The 12,731-nt window shown below is 38.1% G+C and overlaps 1 protein-coding gene across 3 annotated transcripts in view; it reads right to left on the bottom strand.

Moving 5' to 3' along the window:
* PEK (pancreatic eIF-2alpha kinase) overlaps window positions 1-12,731 on the bottom strand; it is a 360,137-nt gene that overhangs the window by 13,509 nt on the left and 333,897 nt on the right. For all 3 annotated transcript variants that reach the window (XM_068227627.1, XM_068227629.1, XM_068227628.1), the window contains one exon: window positions 1,026-1,190. In XM_068227627.1, coding sequence (XP_068083728.1) covers window positions 1,026-1,190 — 165 coding nt within the window. The remainder of the gene's footprint in view (window positions 1-1,025; window positions 1,191-12,731) is intronic.

Here is a 12,731-nt window from a genome sequence, read left to right on the forward strand (position 1 = left end):
TGATATCCAGATAAGGGGAGATAACAAGGAAGAGACAGGACATTATTTAAGTGTTCTGAACAGCTGCTAAAAAGGAAAGGGCAGAGTGTGGGGTAGGAATGTTTATCAGGAATACTACTGAATGCAACATAATTTGTTAGGCACATAAACAAGCTAATGACGTGGGTAGATTTAGCAGTTGGGTGGAATTACAATAACAATTGTCTAGACTATTAACCACATGAGGGTGACACTGTAGTCAGGGTCAACAGCAAGGATAGTACAGTGCTAATGGGCAATGTCAATGGGAGAGTTGGAAATAGAACTGAAGGATACGACAAGGTGATGGGTAAATGTGAGGAAGATATGGAAGCTAATAGGAATGTAAGTGTTTACTGCTCTTCTGTGCTAGTGTAGGATTAGCAGTTACGAAAACATTCTTCAAGCATAAGGCAATTCACCATTTCACATGGGAGGGTAGGGGCATCATATCCATAACTGACTTCGAATTCAGGAAATCTGTTAGGAATGTGTGGATATTACAGGGATTTTTCGTTGATACAGACCACTATCTGATCTGTGGTGAACTATCTCTAGGCCTAGAGTAGAGAAAGTGAAATCTGTCTGTAGACGAATAAGGGTAAATGTTGAAAAGGTACACTGTTGCAAGTGATAAATATCATTATGGATCTGTATTGAAGATACTGTATGTAGGATGCTAATTAGTTTATAATATCACCTATTCAATACATAAATTTTTTTACACAATTAGGAATTTATCTTTATTTCAATATGAGACACATTTCACCTTATCACTGAAGGCATCATCAGTCACAGTACTACCTCAAGGCCTAAATCAGGTACCTGATTTGTAATTAAATTATAAGTACTAAGGAAGGAATAATATTGACATATTACAGTAGGGATAGTCAATGAGAAAAAACAATGTTAGTAATAACATATTTATATGGGGGCAATCTATGGGAAAGATAAGTGACTGGCACCAATAGGTAAGATTACAGGGTATTTAACAGTGTCCAGCAAACCTCTTTAGCGTAACAGTGTGGAAAGTCCTTTGGAAACTTGTTTTGACGAAGATCCATTAGAGTTCGTATTCGCTCCATCTGAGTCCCAAATGGGACAAGGAGTTCAAATAATATCAGTCCCAGAGAGTAGATATCAACCTTGTAGTCATATGGTTGACCATTCATCTGGAAATATAAGGTCAAATAAGATAATATTATTCACTGACATACATATAACACCCTATAATTAATTTCTCACACATTTTAAGTTATTTCTTACTTTATGGAATAAACAATAATACGAAGGTTGATCAAATATAAACGGGATTTTTGTTCCTGAACATCAACAGTTGGTAGGACTGGCCCCACGCTTCTGCAATGCTTAGGCGGGACCGTTAGGAGTGGGGAGAACGTGCTGTTAGATATTTCCCACCGTTTTGTCAGTACCACTCATGATGTCGATGCACCCCTCCACTGTGCAACGCATGATTATAAAATTTCTTCCTCGTGAAGGAGTTACAGCGGCAGAAATTTGCCAGAGATTGACTGTACAATTCGGTGATCAAACATTATCAAGGATGCATGTATTTGCCTGGAATAAAAAGTTCAAGGGAGGATGGGAACGTGTGGAAAATCAGCAACACGATCGCCACCCTCAGACCAGCATTACAGACAAAAACATTTGTCTGGTTGAAGACATTATTGATGATGATCAACGTGCATGAGCGACGCACAATCAATGCTACTTACTACTACGAGCTGTTGAACAAGGCGAGGGTTGCACATCGCTGCAAAAGACGAGACCAACCGATTTGACAGGTCATCCTCCTCCATGACAATGTGCAACCCCATACTGCAGCTCTGTCTCCAAGCTACAGGAAATGCACTGGACTACACTTGATCACCCACCTTACAGCCCGGACTTATGCCCTGCAATTTCCATTTGTTCGGACCGCTTAAAGAAGCTCTAGGAGGGCAATGATTTGAAGATGACGAGAGTGTGGAAGATTTCGTGCGCAACTGGCTGGTGACACCACCCTGTTCTTGATGAGGGCATAAAAAACTGCCCATACGCTGGGACAAATGCATTTCCAAAGCAGGAAACTATGTGGAAAAATAAATTGCAATTGTCTAGTGTTTTTTCAATAAATGAATTTAAGTAAAAAATAAAATCCTGTTTATATTTGATCCTCCCTCATATATAAAATAATATGTCTTGACTGACTGACCGGCTGAGTCATCATTGCCAAGCTGAAATCGATGAAGCTACAAACATGAAATTTTGTCAGTAGTTTAATTTTATAAAGTAGAGACTCACTAAGAACGGATTCTTCAAAATTCTAATTCCTGTAGGGGTCATAAAGGGGTTTTAAGTTTAATTAAATGCATCTCTGACTTAAATTTTAGTAAAAGTACTCCAAAATATATGCAATTAAACAATACTTTTTATTCTTGAAATCAACCCCTAAAGGGCATAAAAAGGGGGTATAAAAGTTTGTATTAGAAATAATCGCTGGGCCAAAACTGCTGCAACTATAAATATGAAATTTGGTCAGTAATTTCATTCTATAATGTAGAAACTCAGCAAGAAGGAATTTTCAAAAGTCAATCCATAAAGAGGCCATAAAGGGGTTCAAATTTAAATGGAGAAATGTTATTTAATGGGCCTACTGGTAAAAGTACTTCAAAATGTAAATAATTAAACATTTTTTTTCTTTTGAATTGCAACATAACCCCTAAAGGGGTAAAAATAGGGTGTAAATTTTGTACTGGAGATAACACTTTTTTTGTTGGAATTTTTTGAAACTTAGTATAAATACTTGAAAACAGAAGTAATGAAATGTATTCCAACATTTCACAAAGCTCAACCCCTGAGGAGTTTAGAAGCAAGTCTATGGAATGGTTGTATGAGTGTGCGTACTACTAATGATCTTCTGTAATGGGATAGATATATTTACCAGAGATTTTATCATCTGGGCCTAACTGCTCGGTGGAAAACCAATACTTTCCATGCAAATAAGTAATATAATTTAATGCAGCTAATGGTCATGAAATATATACATAAATTTTCACTCAGTGTATAATCAGTACAAAATTTGATCAAAAACATCACTCTCTTTCCACATTCCTGAATGTAATAGAAATCACAACGATTCTAGCACAGCTGACACATACACAATCCTCTTGCGGATCATGATGTCTCGTATTGTCACATATTCTGTCATGAAAGCCATGCTATAAATGTAAAATGTACCCCTATTTTAACCAAACAACAGTCAAGTTAACCGCCACATGGATAAAATGTGCATTAGTAGCTTCCTTTTGCAACGTAGACATGCTAACTTGTAAGAAGGGGTTTGTCGCGGCGGTATCAGATCGTCCTGTGGGGGGGCGGTGGCCTGGAGATATATCACAAACTCTACAATCCCAACAGGCACACACTGCTGGATATAATAATTCCATGTCCATAACTTGTTCCTTTTGTGACATAGAGACTCGGTAAGAAGGGATCTGTGTTGGTGGCAACCGACCGACCCACCGACCCTTACCTGCATTTAGGGCAGTTGCCCAGGTGGCAGATTCCCTATCCGTTGTTTTCCTAGCCTTTTCTTAAATGATTGGAAAGAAATTGGAAATTTATTGAACATCTCCCTTGGTAAGTTATTCCAATCCCTAACTCCCCTTCCTATAAATTAATATTTGCCCAAACTTTATCTTCATATTGTGATCTTTCCTACTTTTGAAAACACCACTCAAACTTATTCGTCTACTGATGTTCTCCTACGCCATCTCTCCACTGACAGCTTGGAACATACCACTTAGTCGAGCAGCTCGTCTCCTTTCTCCCATGTCTTCCCAGCCCAAACATTGTAACATTTTTGTAACGCAACTCTTTTGTCAGAAATCACCCAGAACAAACCAAACTGCTTTTTGGATTTTTTCCAGTTCATAATTCAAGTAATCCTGATGAGGGTCCCATAAACTGGAACCATACTCTATCTGGGGTCTTACCAGAGACTTATATGCCCTCTCCTTTACATCCTTACTACAACCCTTAAATACCTTCATAACCATGTGCAGAGATCTGTATCCTTTATTTGTAATCATACTAGCTGATGTACCCGTGCTTCGCTACAGGATTCTCGGGAAGACTGACTTTGTGGTTTTCCTAACTGAAGTCAATAGAGGTCATTACAAAAACGTCAGTAGGAATGTAGCGATTAAAAGCAATGTTACCATATAAAATACTTGATCAAATAAAAAACCGCACATTTTCTCACTTTTAACGAACAGTACTACGGTGCTGATCTATCAGTCCAAAGTTCCAGAGCTGGAATGACCAGGCCGCAGACGGCCATGAACACTCCTCTTCCATTATTCCGTTAAATATGCACACTGCTCATTCCAATCAGTGCTTCAGAGTAGGAATTGAATAACTCGAATGCTATGATGAACCAGTGTGTTACGCACCAGTAATATCGGAAAATTTACGAAACAGAGGAATGGCATGCTAAAGAAGGTCCCAGCTACTTCCCGCCAATATTTAGGCAGACTGTTACACTCGGTACGACCGGGCGAGTTGGCCGTGTGGTTAGGGGCGTGCACCTGTGAGTTTGCATCCCAGATAGAGTGGATTCGAACCCCACTGTCGGCAGCCCTGAAGATGTAATTCCGTGGTTTCCAATTTTCACACCAAGCAAATGCTGGGGCTATACCTTAATTAAGGCCAAGGCCGCTTCCTTCACACTCATAGCCCTTTCCTATCCCATCGTCGCCATAAGACCTAACTGTGTCGGTGTGACGTAAGGGAAATTAAAAAAAATACTCAGTACACAGCAGTTATCCTATCTATTGGAGATAAGTGGCAACTGAAGACAAAGCACATCACAACAAACAATGGTCAATTTAATGTTATTGTCGATCAATTTTATGAGCTTTCTATATTGTAGGCCTTCACATTATTTTCTTTAGACTCTGTGATATTAGGGCGTCTTACAAAATTATTTATTGCGTAGACTGTAGTTCCTTATTCTCCAACTTTACATAGGCCTACTGATTTTCATTAAATCCTGTTTACCCATTTTCTCGTGACTCGGCGCTGATAAGGACTTAGTAACAAAAATCCAAATTTATGAATATCTCTGATCATAACCGGTATGGTAACAATGTATAAGACATAAATGATCAGAAATATAATACTATATAACTTTAGTTATGTAGTATTTATCGATAAGACCACTAAAAACATAATTATTTGGGAATTAAATTTTAGGCCTTCCCCTAAACTACCATTTCAGTCAGCGCGAATAAAATTATTTATGGCCTAGATTGTAGCAACTAATTCCTTGACTTTTCCTACCGATTTTCGTTAAGATATGATCATTAATAACAAATATTTGAGATCTAAATTTTAGCCCTTCCCCTAAACTACCATTGCACTCAGCACGAGTAAAATTATTTATAGCTTAGATTAAAGAGACTTATTCCTCGACTTTGTATACCAATTTTCATTAACGTACGACAACTAATAACATAAATATTTCAGAATGAAGTTTTAGGCCTTCCCCTAAACTACCATTTCAGTCAGCATGAATAACATTATTTATAGCCTAGATTGTAGTGACGTATTCTTCGAGTTTTCACACCGATTTCCATTAAATTCTCTTCAGCCGTTTTCTCGCGATGCGTGTACGTAGGCCTACATATACAGACAGAAATTACGGAAAATTATAAAAGTGCATTTCCTTGTTACTTTGGACACGACTGACACAGAAATACCATCCTTTTTAAATTCTGAGCAATGTACAGACAAAACTCTTATTTTATGTATACAGATTTTTGTGATAACCCCAATGAAGATCTTCCTTTGTATTAAGACCTAGGTATTTACAATGATCCCCAAAGGGAACTTTCACTCCCATCAACGCAGTAATTAAAACTGAGAGGACTCTTCCTATTTGTGAAACTCACAACCTGACTTTTAACCCCATTTATCATCATACCATTGCCTACTGTCCATCTCACAATATTATCGAGGTCATTTTGCAGTTGTTCACAATCTTGTAACTTACTTATTACTCTGTACAGAATAACATCATCGGCAAAAAGCCTTTATCTCTGATTCCACTTCTTTACACATATCATTGATATATATAAGAAAACATAAAGGTCCAATAATACTGCCTTGAGGAATACCCCTCTTAATTATTACAGGGACAGGTATAAGCTTCGCCTACTCTAATTCTCTTATAGTTATGAATTTCATTGGATTCCGTATTGAAGTGGGATTACAGCAAATTAAAATTCTTTCAAGGTCCACCTATTCAATACAATGATATTTTATTGTGATTGAATCACATGTCAAATGGTACTAGTTTTAGCATCTGTGTGCCATCATCAGCCATAAGTACAAATTAAACAATTATATACATATGCCTAAAACATCTAAAACACATTTTAACACATTCTAAATTACATTTCTGTAATGATACATGAGATAAGTTAAAATTATGTTACAATTGATTGGTGTAATATAAAATTCATAAAATTCCCACAATTCGTTATTTAGTCCAGTCTGTGTACATCCGGGATAAGTGAAACTGCGCTGTTTTTTGCTGTCTATATGGGTGACACTTGTTCACTTGATACTAGGTAGTTCCAGGGAAGTTTAATTTGATCATGTACGATCGTAATATAAATGGAGATGAATCCCACTTCAATTCAAAACATTATTTATCAAGAAAATGTTGTAGTTCACACCTATAATCTCAGCTGATTGTTGTATCTGCACTAAGATTGGTGGCATCCTAATATTTTATTCTGCGTTTATTTTAATATGAATTATACTCCCAGTACATTATTATTATTATTATTATTATTATTATTATTATTATTATTATTATTATTATTATTATTATTATCTATTATGCCATTTTAAAATCAGTTAAGTCTGGATTACTTGGACTGTGTAAAAGGCACTTGTGATGTGTAAATTAAGATATTGTACACTTCTGTTTATAGTCTGTATAAGTGCCTATTAGCGGTATTGTATTACTACAACCTGAGAGATTAGTTGAATTATGTTTTATCAAGAAAATACGTTCTGGTGTTCATTCTACATTATTTAAGTGCATTGTGTCGTGAATCATCATCATATTCTCAGTCTTAAAATTTTGTTTCTGATTTTCAGCTCTTTACCTTACCTATATATGTTAATTGGTATGTTAATTGTATATTTTTACAGATTATGCTTGTAAATGCCATACGATAATAATAATAATAATAATAATAATAATAACAATAATAATAATAATAATAATAATAATAATAACAATAATAATTGTTGTGTGTCCGTCGCAATCTCAGCTCTGCGCCTGATAGCTCCGCGACACGCCGCAGCCCGGATCTTTCCAGACTCTACGAGGTACTGCAGTGCGCTTGCTTGTGACGTCAGCCAGCGCTATAAAAGGAAGCTCCATTCCGCTCCCGAATAGGACACGAGAACAGAGGAAATGACATTGACTGTCTAGCTTTTGCAAACGACAATGTGGTTCTGTCAGAGTCAATAGAGGAGGCACGCAACCAGATTGGAAACAAGCCAGAAGGCAGATCTATGCATCTCCTTCGTGAAGACACAGTACATACAAACATCAAAACATCACCTAGACGGATGACAACAGAGGGAGAAAGGATTTAGGAAGTGCAGAAATTTAAATATCTGGGAGAAAGTATAGATAACAACCTGTCAAAAAAACAGGCACTGAAATCAAGAATCAACAAGATGAACTTGGTGAACAAACTAACTATAAACACCTACAACAAGATGAATATCTCAATCAATGCAAAACTCAGACATTACCTGAAAGTGATCTGTTTGGAAGCCTTTTACGCAGATGAATATTTGACCGTGACAAAAATAGGATGTCAAGGAGTTAAAACTAGTAAAAGACATATTCTGAGAAATATACTGGGCTGCAAAGAACAGAGGATGGATCATACAGAAGGAAAGAAAAGCAAGAATTGTATCTCAGGATGGAAAAGATTTCAAGACACCATCCGCAAGAAAAGAGCCATGGACCTCAGACACATCTACAGAATGGGCTCAGGAAAACTGACCAACAAGGCAGTAAGGCATTTCAAGATAGAAAAATCTACAATGAGCTAGTATCAAGAGGTGAAGATAGACCTGAATGAAATGGGGGGATACAAGGAACAGCAGTTACCACTTTTGATTTGAATCAGGCGTACTATCAGATACCTCTTGCTGAGGAATCCAAGCATCTCACGGCTTTTGCTACTGACTGGAACCTCTATGAATTTGAGCGTGTTCCATTTGGGCTGGCGACGGGAGCTGCTGTTCTCACTCGGTTGCTGGATAACGTGTTGTCAGACATTAAATTCAAATTTGTTTATAATTATCTTGATGATTTAGTAATTTTTAGCGAAACTTTTCAAGAACACCTTGCTCATCTCAATGAAGTCCTTGAAAGACTCCTTAAAGCAGGACTAACCCTTAAGGCTAGCAAAGTTACTTTTGCACAGCCTCAGATGTCGTTCGTAGGCCATATCGTGTCCGAGAAAAGAGTTTCTGTTGACCAAACTCGTACTGCAGCTATCCAAAATTTTCCAACTCCTAAAGATGTCAAAGCTGTCGCTAGGTTCGTTGGCATGGTCAATTTCTTCCGTAAATTCGTCCCCAATTTTGCTGAAAGAGCAGCCCCATTAAATGCCTTGAGGAGAAAAGATGCTAAATTTGAGTGGAGTAATGCCCAACTTGAAGCTTTCTATGATCTGAAATCTGCTTTATATAATGCTCCTGTGCTGGCGATGCCAGATTTTTCTGAACGTTTCATTCTCCAAACCGATGACTCATCTACAGGTATATCTGGTGTTCTCCTTCAGGAATTTGAAGATGGACATCGTCCTATTTCTTATGCTTCCCGTAGTCTAAATCCTGCTGAACGCAACTATTCTATATATGAATTGGAAGCCTTAGCTGTTGTTTTCTCCTTGGAAAAATTTAAAATGTATCTTGAACATCTACCTTTTGATCTTGAAACGGACAATCAGGTGTTGGGTACTGGCCAAGCCAAGAAGAAGTGGTCATCTTGCGCGTTGGACAGTACGCATCTCAGCTTTTCAATTTGAAGCTCATCACATTCGTGGAACTCAAAATGTTGGTGCTGACACTCTTAGTAGAATGTTCTACCCTGGCAGTTCTGATCCTCAATCAGAGCCTGCTGATCCCTCTCCTGAACAAGTTTCGGCCTTTGCTAATGTGGTTTTGACCGATCCCCTGTCCTTTTCAAAGATATTTCTAAACATCAGGAAGACGATCCTGAATTGAAGGGTATTATTGACAAGATTAAGTCTGGTGAACATGTCAAACCATATGTCATAAAAAATGGTGTTCTCTGTTGTCCTGCTCGTGGCTGCAGAGACCCCAAAATTGTTGTTCCAGCCAATTTAGTTCCTGCTCTTTTCAAATATTTCCATGAATCCCCTGTTGGCAGACACCTTGGTGTATTTAAAACCAGAGAGAAAATTCGTAAGCATTTCATTTGGAAATCTATGGATGGTGAAATTCGCACCATGGTCAAATCCTGCAAAACCTGTAACATTAGTAAACCCGCTCCTAATACTCGCCTTGGTCTGTTGTCATTTGAGCAAGCTTCTCGCCCGATGCAGAGACTATTTATAGATTACATCGGACCACTCCCGCGATCACGGACCGGCCATCGTTTCATACTTGTGTGTGTTGATACGTTCTCGCATTTTACATGGCTGTTTCCTACTCGCATGGCTAATGCTAGTACTACTATTTCTTGCTTAAAACAGATCTTTGCTTCATTTGGACCCTGTCAATTTTTGGTGAGTGATAATGCTAGAGCTTTTACATCTGTGCAGTTCTGTAATTTCTGTTTTGACCTATCTATTTCTCATGTGACTACCACACCTTATTATCCCAGGCCTAATTATGCGGAAAGAGTCAATCGGAACCTAAGATCTGCTCTTATTGCACACCATTCTTCTGACCACTCCAAGTGGGATTCTTCACTTAATTGGCTATCATTTGCTTTCAATACTGCTGTTCATGAAAGTCACAAGCAAACTCCTGCTGTGGGGGAACCTCCCAAATGAAGGTCGTGGAGACACCGGTTGGGTGCCTCCAAGCTCTTGTCCACCACGGTGGCTTTAGCTTTTGAAATTCCCTGTCTGCTGCGGATAAATTTCTGTTGCAGTGGCAGGAGGGGGATGCAATCCCCATTTTTTCTGTCGTGCCTAGTGGAGAGGTGCGTTATGTCTTGGACTCTGCTGATCTGCACTGCAACCCAGTGACCAGATGTCCAGGTGACAACTACTGTTCCTGCCTGACAACCAGACGTCTCTAGTCAAAAGGGGCACCGTCTGCATGGCGGTGAATATCATCCCATGCCAAAGATCCTGATTAAATATTTACCAGACAGACACTGACGTGGCCATTGGTGGCACGTAATCTCATCTATACTTGGACATTTCAATCAACAGCGCTGTAACCAGATATTTTAATGACGCCAGTTGTGCTAGACTGTGCTCAGTTACCCAGTTTGAACTGTAATGTGGAGGCTGAAGACATCGGCCAAGTCGTCAGTCACATGAACAGCAAGAACTCATGATGCTATAGTGTAAATAAATGAACAAACTTAAGAACTCAATCCAGAAGATGTCTTTCTTATTTTGTGTACAGATTTTTTTAATTTCCAGGGAACGTTTGTCTTTTAAAAAATAAAGAAAATAATTCAGTGTTGGTGTTTGACGGACATGAAAGGAACAGAAAAAAGGAAATATTTTAATCTCTTTAGTGTATATTTTACGTGCTTCCTCTTTCAGTGAACATTATGTTATATGTCCTTTGTTTTTCAGCGACGTTTTGCCCTTTGTTTTTCAGTGATTTTTTTTTTGGTAGTGATTAGTTGTTTTTAAAATTATGCAGAAACTGGACTGCTAAAATAACGTGAATAAAATTGGTTTATTTTTGGAGCTGTGTTCCAAATTAAAGGGGGGGTGTATGTAGTGATTACTTGGACTCGGAAGACGGCGAAGAATTGTATATATTTAATGGGTTAATTTGGCATTTATGCATTGGTTTCTCTCTCCTCGATATGTGAATTTTGGAATTGTTTGATTTTCGTATGGCTTCAAGATTGTTTCTTTATCATGGGAAAAGTAAAGTAAGATGTAATATTTTGGAAACACACTGTAGTGTACACGCGCCAGATCGGCATGGATATTTCCGGATATTGCATCAATTTTGTAACTTCGTGATGCTTCTCAAGGTTTTTGGTTAGCATTAATTTTTGGACCCTAACTGGAGAAAATAAACTTAAATGTGATTGGTAGGTGAAGGAAAAAGATTGGACGCTCATTGGCTGTTGTAAGGTTTCCTAATTTCCGGAGAGAAGCGTTTTGCTAGAGCCTTGCTCTTCCTAGGCGTCTTTTCGTTTCGACCAGTGAAGGGAAAGGTTGCCTTCACGGTAACGGGTCTTCTTGACCCCTCTAACAGGTAAGCACTTAGTTGTTTTTCATTTTTCAGGTTATCTTCAAATGTAGTATCCCGTTTAATTTCTTTTGCCGGAACTTACCCATGTTTTCCTTCAGCTTCCAAATTTTATTAGAATGACTTAGCCTTTTCGGTAAGTCGCGTCACCTTTGTAAAGAGACAGTTCCCTTTTGTTGATTTTGTAAATTAGATATTCGACGCCTTTGGATATAATAATAATATGTAAATTTCACCCTGGGGCCGTCTCATTAATTCCGCTTCATCTTGGAGTATTCACCTTTAGGACGGGCACCCTTTCTCAGAAGTGTTTTTGAGGGGGATACCTACTGAAGGTGCTCTGCACCAAGATTATATTTTTAAACGTTGTTCTCTTTCTTACATGTACATCTTCATAATAGTGTAACTTTACCTTCCTTTTCTTTCTTTCCGACTGTTTGATGTGTTTTAAAAGTGTCGGCACGAACAGCGGAATGTTTTGTGCGATGTTCCGGTATAAGATTAGATAACTAAATGCTACCCTCAGGGTAAATTGTAATTCCTGCTGGGTTTCTGTTTTCAAATTTTAATGGTGTATTTTGTTATCTATTTACGTTTTAATTTTCATCTAAATTTGTTAAGTAAAGTTTAGGATTACATTTGACTTCGCTTCTTCAGCATTGCCAATACCTTCCACCGCCTGGATATGGTTCCCAGCCGCTTCCCTGTTATCCTTTCTTAGCTGTCATGTTGGTTATCCTGTTATTATTTTCTGTGCTTAATGTGCTCATAGTTTTAATTTCGTACATATTGTCATGTCTCGTGTTAGTGCCCAACTATGTGAATGCACAAAGGTAGCAAACATTAATATTATTTTTATTATTCCTATTACTTGTAACCTTCCTTATTTAGGGGTTACAATGATAAAAAAAACATTACTGGTGTTACATCCCATAACTACATATTTTATGGTTTTTGGAGACAATGAGGTGCTGGAATTTTGCCCTGCACTAGTTCTTGTACAAGCCAGTAAATCTACCAATGAGGCTGAAATATCTGAGCACCTCAACATACCACAGGACTGAGCCAGGATTGAACCTGTCGAGGTGGGACTCAGAAGGCTAGTTAGTGCTTTACCAGCTCAGCTACACAGCCCAGCATGATTAGTCCTGTATGTAGCATTTTGCCTCCTATGATGACAGACAACATAA

Source organism: Anabrus simplex, chromosome 5, assembly GCF_040414725.1.
Source record: "Anabrus simplex isolate iqAnaSimp1 chromosome 5, ASM4041472v1, whole genome shotgun sequence".
In the NCBI taxonomy this organism is placed as follows: Eukaryota; Metazoa; Arthropoda; class Insecta; order Orthoptera; family Tettigoniidae; genus Anabrus; species Anabrus simplex.